Here is a 13787-nt window from a genome sequence, read left to right on the forward strand (position 1 = left end):
GAAATTCTCAACCTTCAGGAGGACGACCATGGTTGACCATCGAGGAATCTACCTTCGAATGAGAAGTGGGGTACTTGTATGTGGTGGCAGCACGTGACTCGATTCTTGTGACATATGTACGAGTCCCGCGAGCAACATCATAGCTGATGATTGGCCTATCTCGGACATGATCAGGGTGGCTATAATCATATCCAGACATTTTTAGATCTTTTCTTATTCAGAGAGGATTTTGTGTGTTTTCTCTGGCATACTGAACTAATTGAGTGTCTGCAACCCTGCATTATATAGAAAAAGGTTAGGAATATATTCAGCAGAAGAAATAACAGATGATTCTGACTGCGAAGCTAAGATATTTACCAGTTTAAAGATTCTTTCTAATCTTTTGTAATCTGCAATCTAAGAATCAAATTCTGCATACCACTTGTCAGCAGATAGTTAGGATTTTGTAGGATATTTACCCCTGATTCTTGTATTCGGAGATAAGATGAAAGCAGATCTGCAACTTGAACGCAACTTCATCCCAACAAGAGCTCTGATACTAGGTCACCCATTAACAGCAAAAGTATTTGGTTCCTGTTAAAACACCTCGCTCTATTCTCCGAAAAGAACACAGAATAAAGCTCAGGCAGCATAAGTCAAATTAAAGTCCCTTCTTTTGGGATATTTTCTCGAATTTTACACGTGTAACGAATTCCAAAACCCCTACAAGTCTCTACTGTAAGGCCAAACAAGACCATAATAAAAAAATAAAAAAAAGAGATCAGATAATTGATGCTATAAGTTCAATTCATGAAGTACTTTATTTACTAGGAGTCATTTGAGTGAATTAAATTTTTCACAATGCTTTCTATGGAAAAATAAACCCACAAGTACAAGCTCAAATGTTCAACTAAACCACTTTGTTAATCATCAAAGGCTGCACAGATAACAATATTAAGAAAAATGCTATACATATCATCAAAAAATATTGAATATAGAGATCTCTTTATATCATACAGTCAAAATCATGTGTAACTTATAGTCCCCTCTGTGTTTATGGGGTAAATGATGGTACATCTTTTGCAGGGGTAGATGCCAACCGATAAATGGTTCTATCAATAATATTTCTGTAAGGATCATCTTCTCTCTTCTTAAGTAAATAATCTATATTTGAGGAAACTTCAGATTTGATCTGTGAATACAACTCTTCTGCACTCTTTTTATCACTCAGTAGCTCTTCCCTCCCTTGAGTTTCAATCGGCTTACCGAAGAGATAATAAAAACGACCCGGAATTTTTGGAAGAAGCCCAGGAATGAAGAGGTTTTCATTTGCAACCTCCCCTTCATCACCAGTCCTGTGATGACAATATTTTGTTGCAGCATTAACCATGAATGACATCTTCATTGTAGTATGATACCGTAAAAAAATAAAAGAGAATCACAATTGTTTCTGATGACTGAAATTTTTGTGCAACTCTGTTTGCCAAATTTTATATATGCATATACATTTACAGAAATCAGTTACAAACACTGACAGACAATATTAGTTCTTTGTAAAAAATGATGCATAATTTTCAACAAAGGCACCTCAAGTAGAATTGCAAGAAGCTACAAGAGTTAAAAATAGGTTATAACAAAATTAGAGTATGAGACACTCACTGAAGGACAGGTAGGTCCAAAGGGAAATTAAATTCGAGTAAAAAAGTTGAATTAAGTTCAAATAAATTTAGAATATAGTTCTCCAAAGAAAAGAATGTCGTTCTATCATATTTAAGGAAAAGAAAAAGGGATACAGACCTCACTCTTCCGGACTCATCAGCACTTTGTCGTACACGTTCATTCAACACAGGGATTCTCATTAAGTCATTATAGTCAAGGACCAACTGCCAATACATAAATCAATGATTTAGTGCAACTGTTTGGAAGAAAGGAAGTAAATGTAAAATGGACGAATATTTATATATTTCTCATACTTAGCTGTAATACTTTTTAGTTATTATGAAATCGGTTTTGATCAAAGAATTCTGTAAAATTCAGGCTGGGCTAGATCAGGCTTTTCAGGTCAAAACAAGCTTTGGCTTAAAAATACAATTTTGTAGTGTTTTAAGCCCTTTTTTTATACCAAAATTTCTTTTCAAACTACAAGATATACAGGCTGGGCCAATGATGATCAACCCCAGTCCCAAGTAACTTGCATGTTTCTATACAGCTCAACTTAAATGGGGATGTTCTTACTGAGTTCTTCACATTTCTTAGTTTCTCTGTTTTTTTTTTTTTTTTTTTTTAATGTTGTATGAAAGATCTCAGCATTCAAATGGAAGATAATAAGATTTCACCACTTTAGTTTATCCACCAAGTTTGTACTTATTGAGGAGACGACTGACTAATATTAAACAGCACCAAACAACCGTGACTTATTTGTTAGTCTTATAGAATATTTGGTTAGTTAAATGTCTTACAATCCAAGGATTAATAACAGCCTATAAATTTGACGGTTAAGATTAGCATTAATTTATCCCGCTAGACATTAGGCAGGTATGGTAATAATTCATAAGTATCCCAATTTGGCTCTCACTGGATGATATTTCTTCCACCTTCAGCAAAGTTGGAAAAGTCTCTAAAACGGCATATTTCATTTCGGATTTTAATGGATTAGATCAAACATCTCTTATGGTCCTAAATTGTCTACTTTTCTGTTGTGAAGATGTAGGTCAACCAATATTCCTTCAGGAAAAGGATTTATGGGATACATCCACATAGCACTAGTAGAGAATAAGGCTGAAAGCTTATTATTAATATTACACAGAAAGTCGTACATATTTGATACACCTTACTGTACCTCAGACAGGAGCCTCGCTAGAGACATGGACATTGAGATAATAGCACCAGTATGATGCTCATTGTGTCAGTATATAGATGATTTCATTTCATAAAGTAATATTTACAGTATACATGAAATTTTATGATGAACTACCTAGTTATGATGTCCTATTCTAACCTTTTTCTGCTGTGAAGTAGGTCAATAAATACATCAAGTCAAAGGTTCAAATGTTGAACATTTCAACTGAAAATTTCTTAGTGATTAAATAAAGCAGTACTAGAAACACAGAAAATGAGAGGTTACCTCTGCTATATCATCTTCTCCTACAACTCCAAAAGGTACAATTTTGGCCTTAAATTTTGCAGCCATTCGCACAAATTCTGGTCGGTCAGGCCAAAATAGCTTATATGCTTCACCCTGATAACAAATAATTTGTTAAATTTTCAATGCTAGAAATTTCCAAAAGAATACAAGTACGGACATCAGCTACTGATATGCGATGATCTCATATCAGTCAATTGTGTCTTTCTTTTACAAGTCTTCAAAGTACTCAGGACATTAAGGGCTTTACCATGAGGACAATTAACATAATGACCCAACCTTGTCGAAATTCCACTAATCTCAGAACAAATTACAGAACATCTAAGAGGCACATGCTTGTGGCTTAATCACCCAGTAGATTGTACTATAGCTATATTAGAAAGATTCCAAGTTCATGGGCATAAGAAGACAAACCACCGATATTTTTAAAGATAAATTCTTTTTTTTTCCCCTTCCATTATTTTTAAAACATTATATAGGATATACTTGCATAACAACCTTTGTCCTAGAAAGACAATCCACACAGGTTCATTACTTAATTTTAGAAGATGCCAATGGATTATGCTCGATTTCAGAACACTTGCAATGGTAATGGACATGGGATGGCTGCCAAACAAAATTTATTCGCACTATTAATTAATCTAGAAAACTTCTCAGGAAATTACAGATTCCAAGAATAAAGGTTACAGTTTTTAACATGGAATGTGCACTTTGTTAGCATAGTAGAGCTCCTATAACCCAGCATATCACGTACTACGTTCCAAGTACATATTTGTGATTCCCTGGCATGCCAAGATGCTTAGGGACAAAAGCTGCTACTCTCAAAGTTGTTTGCCAACAAATAAATTATCAATAACCAAAGCTGAAAGTTTTTATCACACAGGCACACAGGACGACGTAAAACTATACTCAAGAAAGCATGTTAGTAATATGCAATACCTCATCAAATCAAATTCCCCATGCGTATAAAATGCATATTCCTATTATGTATGCAACCCAAATGTACAATTAACCCTGAGGATAGATACTACCATCAAAATCTTTCCAAGCCATGTTCACTTCGCCTTATATTTGTTGAGCTGAAACTAAACTGAAATTATTTTGCTAAACTTAAATTATTTTTAATGAAATTAATTTTGTTGAACTAAAAATAATTTAACTGATTGTCTATTATATTTCTTATTTGAAGTTATTGATGTCTACTGAACTAATTTTATTGAACTAAAGTTATTTTTACTGAATTGAATTTTTTTTTTACTAAACATTACACCCTCCGTTTTTAAATACTTGCTTCACTTTCCATTTTTGGCCGTTTTTAAATACGAGCTCCACTTTCTCTCATCTAGTGGACCCAACATCAATCATATTTAATTAATTTCATATTCTCTTTCCTTCAATTCTCTCCACTACTTTTGTTTTATACAATTTTTTATTCTTCCATCCACCCCACTACCTCCATATTTTATTACTTTCTCCAATTTCTCCTAAAACTCCGCGCAATGAGAGATGGAACAAGTATTTAAAAACGGAGGGAGTATTTTTTTTTTAAGGTGAAGTGAACAGGTTCTAATGTTAGGACATTACATATATGCTACAAGAAAACTTCAAATTGGTGCTTTGATTGGAAGGATTAATCATTTAAAAGGTGATCATTGATCTTACTCCTATTCAATATAAGACATTACATACTTGGGTTGTTACAAACTCATTTGAAAACTCTGCATGTTCATCATCATGTCTATGGATCTATACCTAGGCAATCTATTTAAAATATCAGAGGATGGAAGATTTTATTAATGTTTCTATGGGTTAGTCATAAGGATTGAAAATTAAAACCATCTAGCCATGAAAAAATATTTAGGGTGATCCTATTGTCGACATATGTTCCTGTCATACTCATTCCACACTCACAGCTAAGGAGCATATACCAACTATAACGATCAAGTTCAAATTTACACAGCACAACTCATTACAAAGCTAACCTCACCACTTCAACGCAACTCGATTTAAGTTGCTTAACTCAGGTGGGTTGAAGTATAATAATACTAGACATGAATATATTTGAATGCTCATTTTCCCTAGACCTATTTAAGTTTCACTTGCCGGAAAGGAGCCCAGCCAAAATTAGAAATGTACAAAGTAGTAACATTGGTAATATTGAAAACATAAAGTACCACGAAAATATAGTTGAATAGACTCTACTCACCTTGTGATGTAGAGCCTCACGAGCTCCACCAGGATAAAGAAGTATGTGCGACTTTGTTGAAAGCAATTTAAAGAAGTTGCTAGCAGTCACAGGTACCGCACCAAATACTTTCAAGTAATCAAAATATGATAATTCATTGTTTGAGGAGTTTGAACCAAACAATGCAGGATGAGCTAAACCTCGAACCAAGATTTTCTTCTCCCTCAGAAATCCTTCAGCAAGACCTGAGATCTCCAAACCCATCAACATGTGATAACCAACGTATATGACAGGACCCTCACTGGGCACCCCACTGAGACCTTGCACAATCTTTCCATCCTCTAAGGTTGAGAAAAGCACAGGACTGGTATAATAATTAAGCCATCTGAAGTTCACGTGATGCGTAGGCAGTCAGTAAGTATTAAGAGCATCATCAAGAAAGAAGTTTAGTGAAAAGAAAAATACTGATACACACGACTATGCACACAAAGGGCAATATAGAATTATAGTTTAAAAACCAACTCATCCTCCCTTTATAATTGACCCACGTGACATAGAATGAGCAAAGGTGAAGCGTATTCGTATAAAGCAAAGGAAACTTTCATGGAGTAAATGCGTAGACTTTTATCATACCCACTATATTGATCAAATCCAATTTTGAATTCTGACAAACTCGGAGGCACAAAGTCAGTGATATAATCCATCCTTCTAGAACGGCGATACATTCCAGTTGCTTTGATGACAGTGAGTAGATTAATGCCATCTTCCTGTTCCATCAATGCAGCAGATTGTCAATACCATTCAATATCATAAGCGTGTTGAGTGATTTTGTCATTATTTGACAGTGAACAGATAAGTTGCAGTCAAATTTGAAGCAAGATATTTATACAACTGTTTATTACCCAGTTACATCAACCTTTTTAGAGCATAATCAGACATGACTAGTACTAATTGCAGTATAGCTTGCAGCATGATATTATGCTATGAGACAACCATTTAGTCAAGGGTTTCATCTTTACATGGACCAAGCAAGCTGGACGATTTGTAAGTATTAGGTTTATGAGGACAGGCATTATAAGTACAATATAAAATATGGATAATATCTCGACGAGGAAAATAAGTGAGCTAGTTAGAAGAGTAATATTATACATAGAGCACATTAGAGAGATATTATGAAGAAATTTATGAAGAAGTTTTATTTTAATTTTGTCAGCATTTTTAGTTAAGAGTGTCAAGACACATTGAAGTCTGGGATTGTATGCTTAGTTTTGATGATTTAATTGCATCGAACTACAAGCTAGTATCAATTTTCCCCAAATACTACTCTTAATTTTCTTCTTCTTATCACCTTATTTGTAATTTTCCAGTCTAGTGTTGCCTACTTCGTGGTGCGCTTTAATACAAGGAATGGGAATACGGAATGCAATTCACAGCCTAATTATGTTTAATTAGCCCAAAAGCTGATGTAAGAGCATTTCATAAATGAATTTAAATAAAAAAGCCTTGTGACTTGCTTTTGGAATAATTATTGTATTGGAATGAGTTAGGAGATCCTTCCCAATGACCCCTAGCCAACCCATCTATGTAAAGGTGAACAGCTCCACACCAATACTATAGAAAATAATTTTACTTGCCAAAAACAGAGGTCAACCATATTTATTTATTTCCTCTATATCTATAGACTCCTCAAAATTCATACTCCCTTTGTCCCCAGTTATTTAACCTATAGGCAAAATGTGCTTTACTAAGGCTTGAACTGATATTTTGCAAGTGTATTGAGGTACATTTGTCCTTTCAATTTTATGTGTATGTAAGTGGGGTATATGGTGGGGATACATTACTGTATAAGGAAACGGAGAAATCTTTAAAGGATAACCCATAATGGAATATGGAGCAAATTAATAGGGAATGAGGGAGTAGAAATATTAAAAATAACAATAATGTATCACTTAAATAAATAATTCTAACTCCTTTTGTATTTGTTCCACTCATTGTAGTGAATAAATATGAGTAGGTATAAAAAAGAGACAGTGTAAAAAGGTGTGTGGGTGTAAAGTGAAGTAGGAGGGTGTATAACTGTATAAAAAGGTGTGTGTGTGTGTGGGTGGGGGGGGGGGGGGGGGGGGGGAGCGAGTAAGGAGAGTGTGAAAATGTGTAGATAATTTGAGGTAAAAGGGGTATGAGTATGATGGTAAAGTTGTATGCCACATACGGGAATATAGTAAAGTGAGTAGAACAAAAAACTACAACCATACATGGAACATTGAGTAGAGCCAAAAAAAAAAAAAATGATTAATCTATGGACCAAGTCTGTAAGCAAATCCTACCAGCAAAAGTGTGTGCCCATTCTCTTTGAAGGTTTGAACTTTACAATTCTTCAGTAATCCAGAAAGCCTTTTTGCTTCATCTTCACTAGGAAGCATATTATCCTTTAAACTGAAAAGGAAAAGTAGATGATTATACATAAGTGTTTACAATCAGGATTCTCTGGGGTTATAAACTTAACCTAAGATCTAAGCATCATTTTCCAACAAACCCATGTAGAAATTTTATACAATACAGAATGGTTCTTGTAAAAGTTGAATGCATTTTTTTAAGGATAGAGTAGATACTTATTAGATTTAAAAAAATTGCTAAATAATAAAAATTTATCAATAGAGAAATTAAGTTTTCTCTTTCAATACTAATTAACAAAAAAGCCTAATTAATACGTGCAAAACAATAAAAGTAGTACTGAAGCACCCATGTTGCTTAACCCATAGCAAGGCTATGAAAACTCGCATGCAGTAGTTCAATTATGACCAGGCATAAATGGCTCACCCTCTTCACAAGAACCTATGCGGGGGCTTCTTTTTTTTGTTCCCTCTTTCTTTTTAGGGGGAGAGGGGGTGGGGGTATGAGGAATTTTTTTTCGTGAAATTTCATAAATCAAAATGGCTGATTAATGAACAATTTTCCAACCAACCTAGCAAGCACAAGTACTTCAGCTTTCACTGCATGCAGGCGAGAATTTGCGTAGGCAGCAGCTGATTTCAGCAGCTTAAGTTTCCAAAGAAGAGCATCCTTGGGAATGAGATCAGATATAACCTGAGAATGAAATGAGAGTAAAAAAAAAAAGCTCAAATCTAATCCATATTCTAACATCTTAACTACATCCAATAAAGTCTTTACAAAGTACAAAGTTCCATACAACCAGAAGAAACATTTTAGGAAATTAAAAAATTAATGCGTTAATCTGTTAAACAGATAATTTTCTTTTAGGAGTATGCAAAGAGTCACTTCTGACACTTCCTACTTTTCATAATAAAGGTTTAAGGTATCCAAACTTTTTGATATTGTACTTTGAATATTTTTCCCGCTCCATAAATGTTGCAACTCTTACCATTTAGAATAGTTTCACAAATGCTGCAATACTTCCTTTAAAGGAAATCCAATCTTTCCTTTCATACTGTAAATATCCAATATACGCTTATTGTCAACTCCCATATTCATTACCTACTAGGGTTTTGTGGGTAACTCACGTGAGCTTTGTGGTCCCTTCTCATTTTTTTACCCAATTTCTTAGAACCTATGCGCTCCCCACTTATGGGATTAAGGCTTTGATTAATTGATTAATTGATTGATTGAATGTGTGCTTCCCCCTTGTTGCAATACTTTTTGAACGGAGGAAGTATTAATTCCTCTCAAGACATATTGACAATGATAAATTATACAATTATATTTGAGCGAAGTTAGTGATAAAGTGTGCTTTAAATGATGAAAATAAAGGGATTATTTCTTAGTAAAAAAATATTATTATTGAAAAATTCCATGAAAAGACATAAATACAATGTCACTCTATCAAAAGTGACTAAATTGTTTGAAAAATAAGTTTGAACAAATTTTTCTTTTCCAATACACTAATGGAAGGTGCAAGGGGAAGATCCCATAATTTAAAAGGTTGAACTTGGCTACACCCTAGAAATCCTAGAAATGATTCCCTCGAAATACCAAATCCAGCAGCACACCCTACTGTGGCCAATGGAAGTATATTACTGAACTACATCTCAAGAAGACACAAATACATTTTAGAGTGAATTTAACTATTTCAATATTCAAATCATATCCATTATTAAAACTCTGTGATAATTTGACAAAGAGTTCCTATTTATTCATCAAAAAAAAAAAAAAAAAAAAAAAAAAAAAAAAAAAAAAAAAATCAGCAGAAAGCCAGAAACTCTCACGAAGGTCGTTGTTTCTGCCCTAGTAACTTGACAGTCAAGGGAGACTCAGTGGTATTCTGTTTATGACCAGCAAAAAAATTTCCCCTCAAGAATCTTTAGAGTCACTACTTTGTTTTTTCAAGCATAATTATTGATTTAGAAGTTTAGATTTTGTGTTTTTATGTTTTCTATTTGTATAAAAATGGTGATTGTTTTCCTGCTTCAGCACTTGCATTTCCTAAAACTGTTTCCGTGATCAAAGTAAATGCCATACAGAATATAGGAGGTGAAAAACAGGAAAGTGAGTAAAGAAATAGACAAGAGAAAATCAGGGCAAAAGAATCTTACAGAAAGACGTGGCAGCAAGTCAGTGAGATTCTTAGACAATTGTCGAAGCATTGGACTAGGAGGAAGCTTATTGTCCACATTGACCATTGCCATTTTCACTGGCTCACCTGGGCTCAATGCATGTGCACATTATTGCTAAATTAGTACACACTATAGAACAATATGGACTCAAAGTATGTGCACATTATCGCTAATTAGTACACACTATATAATGATAAGAGAAGCACGCGGTCTCTCGCCTTATTTTATTTAAGCCCTAATGATGTAAGGTGAGATTATACTTAGCTTCTTTACGTAAGGGGCAGGAATATTTGAAGGAGTTAAATTAACTAACACGCAGCAAAATTTACTACTTGTTTGGTATTTAAACTATTATCCCTTGGGAGTTTGGACAACAAATAGTACCCACTTATCCCTTGTGATCTTGCATGCATTTTAAAAGATGCCAAGTTACTATGGATCCCATGATGCATGTGAGGCATGAATCCAGGATTAATATAGCTAGTCGACAATGTAGTTTCAGTCAACAAATGGGATACACGAGATGGATCCAATGATAATGGTACATACCCATAACAAAGCTCAGAAGATATGGAACTGTATTGTGAAGCTCATCAGGCAATGCCTCCAAGATAGGAAAAAATGGTTTAAGCTGGCTCCTTTCCAACGATGTTGCTATCATGTAACACAGATGCAAAGCCATCAAAGTGTCAATAAAAGTTGTTTAGACAGAAGCAAGCAAAGATAAGACTAGTATTCATACATCTCTATAGACTGACCAGGATTAGCAAGTATCAAAACCAAGTCAACCATTGGATTACGAGCAGCAACAGCAAGAGCTAGAGATCCTCCAAAGGAATCTCCAACCAGATAAATAGGCTTATTTGGAGATAAAGCATGCTTTTCCCGAACTACTCGTTCAACAAAGTCCACCAGCCCTTCACAACATAGAGGAGGAGACATTAAGGATTATAATGCTCCTGCTCACAAGAAATATCCACATGTTTATCATAAATGAGTTTCAAAAGCTTGCAGTAATCAAAGACCAACATTTACATAAACTACTTTTTCTATATGCATGAGATGCATATGAGTAATGCAAAAGCACACATATGGCCACTTGCCTCTATGCATCATACTGAGAAGAACTGTACAGACTACAATGCCAAGTCGCCCCCCCCCCCCCCCCCAAAACTTGAAACTAAGCTCTGATCCACATACTAAAACTCCACTTAAATTAATGTGTACTGCAAAGTGCAAACTGATGAGAAGAAACATATTTCCCTCGTCAAAGCTCTCTATTTACGATAATGTGTTCCACAAAAACTTACTACGTCACACTATATACTGATTGAGACTGGAGCTAAATGAGAAATTCATAATATTCACAAGAGAGGAAGAAGTCGAAAATGCTATGAAAATTTTGAAAAATGGACATTAGGGGCTTTAGAGGTACTGATACTGAATGCTTTAGATGTAGTAATGGTGATTTTGTATAAAATCTGACCAAAACAAATATATAAATTAATCACAATTCAAGCAAGATTTGTAAAATAAATGTAGTACAAAGTATAATAACTTTATAAGGAAGACTTGTAAAATGCAAGTGTACCTTCAAATGGCGTCCTATCATTAACAGGAATATGCAAACACTGGACCTCAAACACCCTACAAACAAAGTTAAAAATCAGATATGTGGTAGATTATAGAACACCCTAAATGCAGAGCAACAAGGCATGGTTTCTCTACCATTACTTCCATACCATACTTAACATTATGACTTATATAGCTAATTCAATTGTTGCTAACATTGTTTATACACTTGATGATCTATTTCTGAGGTTAAAACATAAATAGCAAAATGAAATATGCAAAGGAAAAAAAAAAAGGGACGCAGCCACATAGCAAAAACATAAATTTACAGGCATACAAGATGGTAAATTATCACCCAACATGTTATCAAACGCCTTTGCAAACTTAGCTGCCTTTCAACTGATCTTTAACTTGTACTGAGAATTCAAAGCATTGATATTATCGAAGAAAACCAATTAGACTTACTTCCCCAGGGCCTTATGGTGCATTATGAGACCCAATCCAACACCATCCATACCTACACACACCATAATATGTAAAATTCAGCTCAAATAATGGAAATAAACAACCAATACAACAGTTATGAACAAAACTTATCCATGATATATCAACACGAGCTCACTGTCAAATTAATCTCTATTATCTAGTTAGCACCAGAAGCTATACAAAGCACACACAGAACCAGGGTAAGGCTGAAATTACCAGGCAAAAACAAAAGCAAAGGCGAACCCTTCAAAGGTCGCCCACATTCGACAGGGCTAAACCACCGAGGCGGTCCACCATCCGGCTTGATCATCTCTTTAGCAATATCAAGATAATCTTTCATACTAGCAGACCCATACCCATCATCCCATAACACTTCCAACCCTGTAGAATCAACTTCCTTACCCCTCTTTTTCCCTTCACCAATGCTTCCTACATGCCCATTTCCTCCAGCAATTGAAGACCCAATTTTCTCAGTTTCCTTGATAACAGAATCACCCTTAACACTAACACTATCTGAGTGCAAGACTGTTGAATTCTCACCACCTAAATTACATGCAACCCTCCCTCCAAACCCAGGTCTATGCCCTAAATTTTTGGGGAAACTAGGAAATACCCTGAAAGCAAGTATTGATGCCATGGTTCATTCAATTACCCAACTACTAAAACAATATAGAATTACTGCATAAACTGCTTATCAAAAGCCAGTAATAGCACCAAAGTTCTCTGAACCACCCCAACTGAAAAGGGACTACCCTTCAAACTTGGAACTCTTAAAATCTTACAAAATAACACTATGAATGTAGCATTTACTCATAATTCAGAGGAAACCCATTAACAGAAAATGACATATAATTCAACAGATAGTGTGGTGGGCCCCACAAAACCACAAATATAAAAGGAAAAATTGATAATTTGACCAGAAAGAATTGATCTTTATTAGAAGAGTAAGACAAAAGAAGGAAATTGATTACCTAAAATTGGGTTGTGGTAATGAAGATGGAGACATGGCTGTAGGATGGCCTGAAAGAGTGATACTTCTCTTCCACTGAAATTGTCAGGTCATTGTGGCTTTTGCAACTTCTGTTGTAACGTCATTGCTCGCCCACATGTACCTTCCTTGTTTTTTCAACTATAGTCTACCAACAATATACGTTTGCGTCTTTGCCCAATCAAAAGTAGTCTTCTTTTCTCCCTATCTAAACAAGGGTTAATTACAGAATTAATTCTCTCGAACCCACGTCGACGGTATAGGAAGATATTTATCATGGATGTTTCTAAGGATCAAGTATAATTTGATCACTATTCACCATTTCTAATTATTATGGTGTATATTGTGCCACATAGGATAAACAAGTAGTATGATTGGGGGCATAGATGTGTGTAATGTTAATGTTTCCCTCTAGTCCGTCAAACCTTCTCATAAGAGGAATGAGGAGATGAAGGAATGATTAGTCCCTCCTTCCTCCAAGGCTCCAAGTGATGGGGGTTCAATTTCTCACAAACCCCATTCCTGTGATAGGGTGAGTGGCTCTCCTCGTAATTTACCCGAACCAAAAAAATCCCTTCTCATCAATAATAAAAAATTGATTTTTTTTTATTTTACATTGGACAAGTTGCAAAGAAAATATTCCAAAAAAAGAAAAAGGCAAACTAATTAATAAATAAAATTATTATGCATCTTCCATTAAATATATATATATATATATATATATATATAAAAGCTCAAAGCCGACCAAATTACAAATTAGGGGCCAACCAACCAACTATACTAGGTGGTAAATGGGTTGTTCAATCCTGATTAATTCACACCAAGTCAAATACTCAAATATGGCTAAGGAGGCTTCCGAATAGA

General features: G+C 34.8%; 1 protein-coding gene across 2 annotated transcripts; it reads right to left on the reverse strand.

Annotated features, from left to right (window-relative positions):
• Nucleotides 1–822: 822 nt before the first annotated feature.
• LOC145604694 (phytyl ester synthase 1, chloroplastic-like) lies at nt 823–13116 on the reverse strand. Of its 2 annotated transcripts, none has more exons than XM_081660609.1 (13): nt 12907–13116; nt 11915–11966; nt 11469–11524; nt 10636–10794; nt 10427–10531; nt 9857–9963; nt 8272–8393; nt 7634–7742; nt 5940–6073; nt 5328–5691; nt 3104–3217; nt 1777–1862; nt 823–1334 (listed from the first exon to the last, which is right to left on the reverse strand). In XM_081660609.1, exons 2-13 carry the CDS (start codon nt 11962–11964, stop codon nt 1034–1036), a joined length of 1707 nt encoding a protein of 568 aa, XP_081516735.1. In that variant the 5' UTR covers nt 11965–11966; nt 12907–13116; the 3' UTR covers nt 823–1033. The 2 variants fall into 2 exon arrangements, with proteins under 2 accessions (XP_081516735.1, XP_081516734.1); XM_081660608.1 differs by lacking the exon at nt 12907–13116 and adding an exon at nt 12152–12878.
• Between the last annotated feature and the right edge of the window lie 671 nt (nt 13117–13787).

Source organism: Chenopodium album, chromosome 22, assembly GCF_948465745.1.
Source record: "Chenopodium album chromosome 22, dcCheAlbu1.1, whole genome shotgun sequence".
NCBI classification, from domain to species: domain Eukaryota; kingdom Viridiplantae; phylum Streptophyta; class Magnoliopsida; order Caryophyllales; family Amaranthaceae; genus Chenopodium; species Chenopodium album.

Bases quoted from the DNA above. Each gene is read 5' to 3' on its own strand.
- LOC145604694 (XM_081660608.1), bottom strand. From the start codon at position 12,572: ATGGCATCAATACTTGCTTTCAGGGTATTTCCTAGTTTCCCCAAAAAT. The intron at 11,525-11,914 runs GTAAGTCTAATT...CTTTGTTTGTAG, and splicing joins CACCATAAGGCCCTGGGGAA to GGTGTTTGAGGTCCAGTGTT. The intron at 10,795-11,468 runs GTACACTTGCAT...TATGTTGTGAAG, and splicing joins TGATAGGACGCCATTTGAAG to GGCTGGTGGACTTTGTTGAA.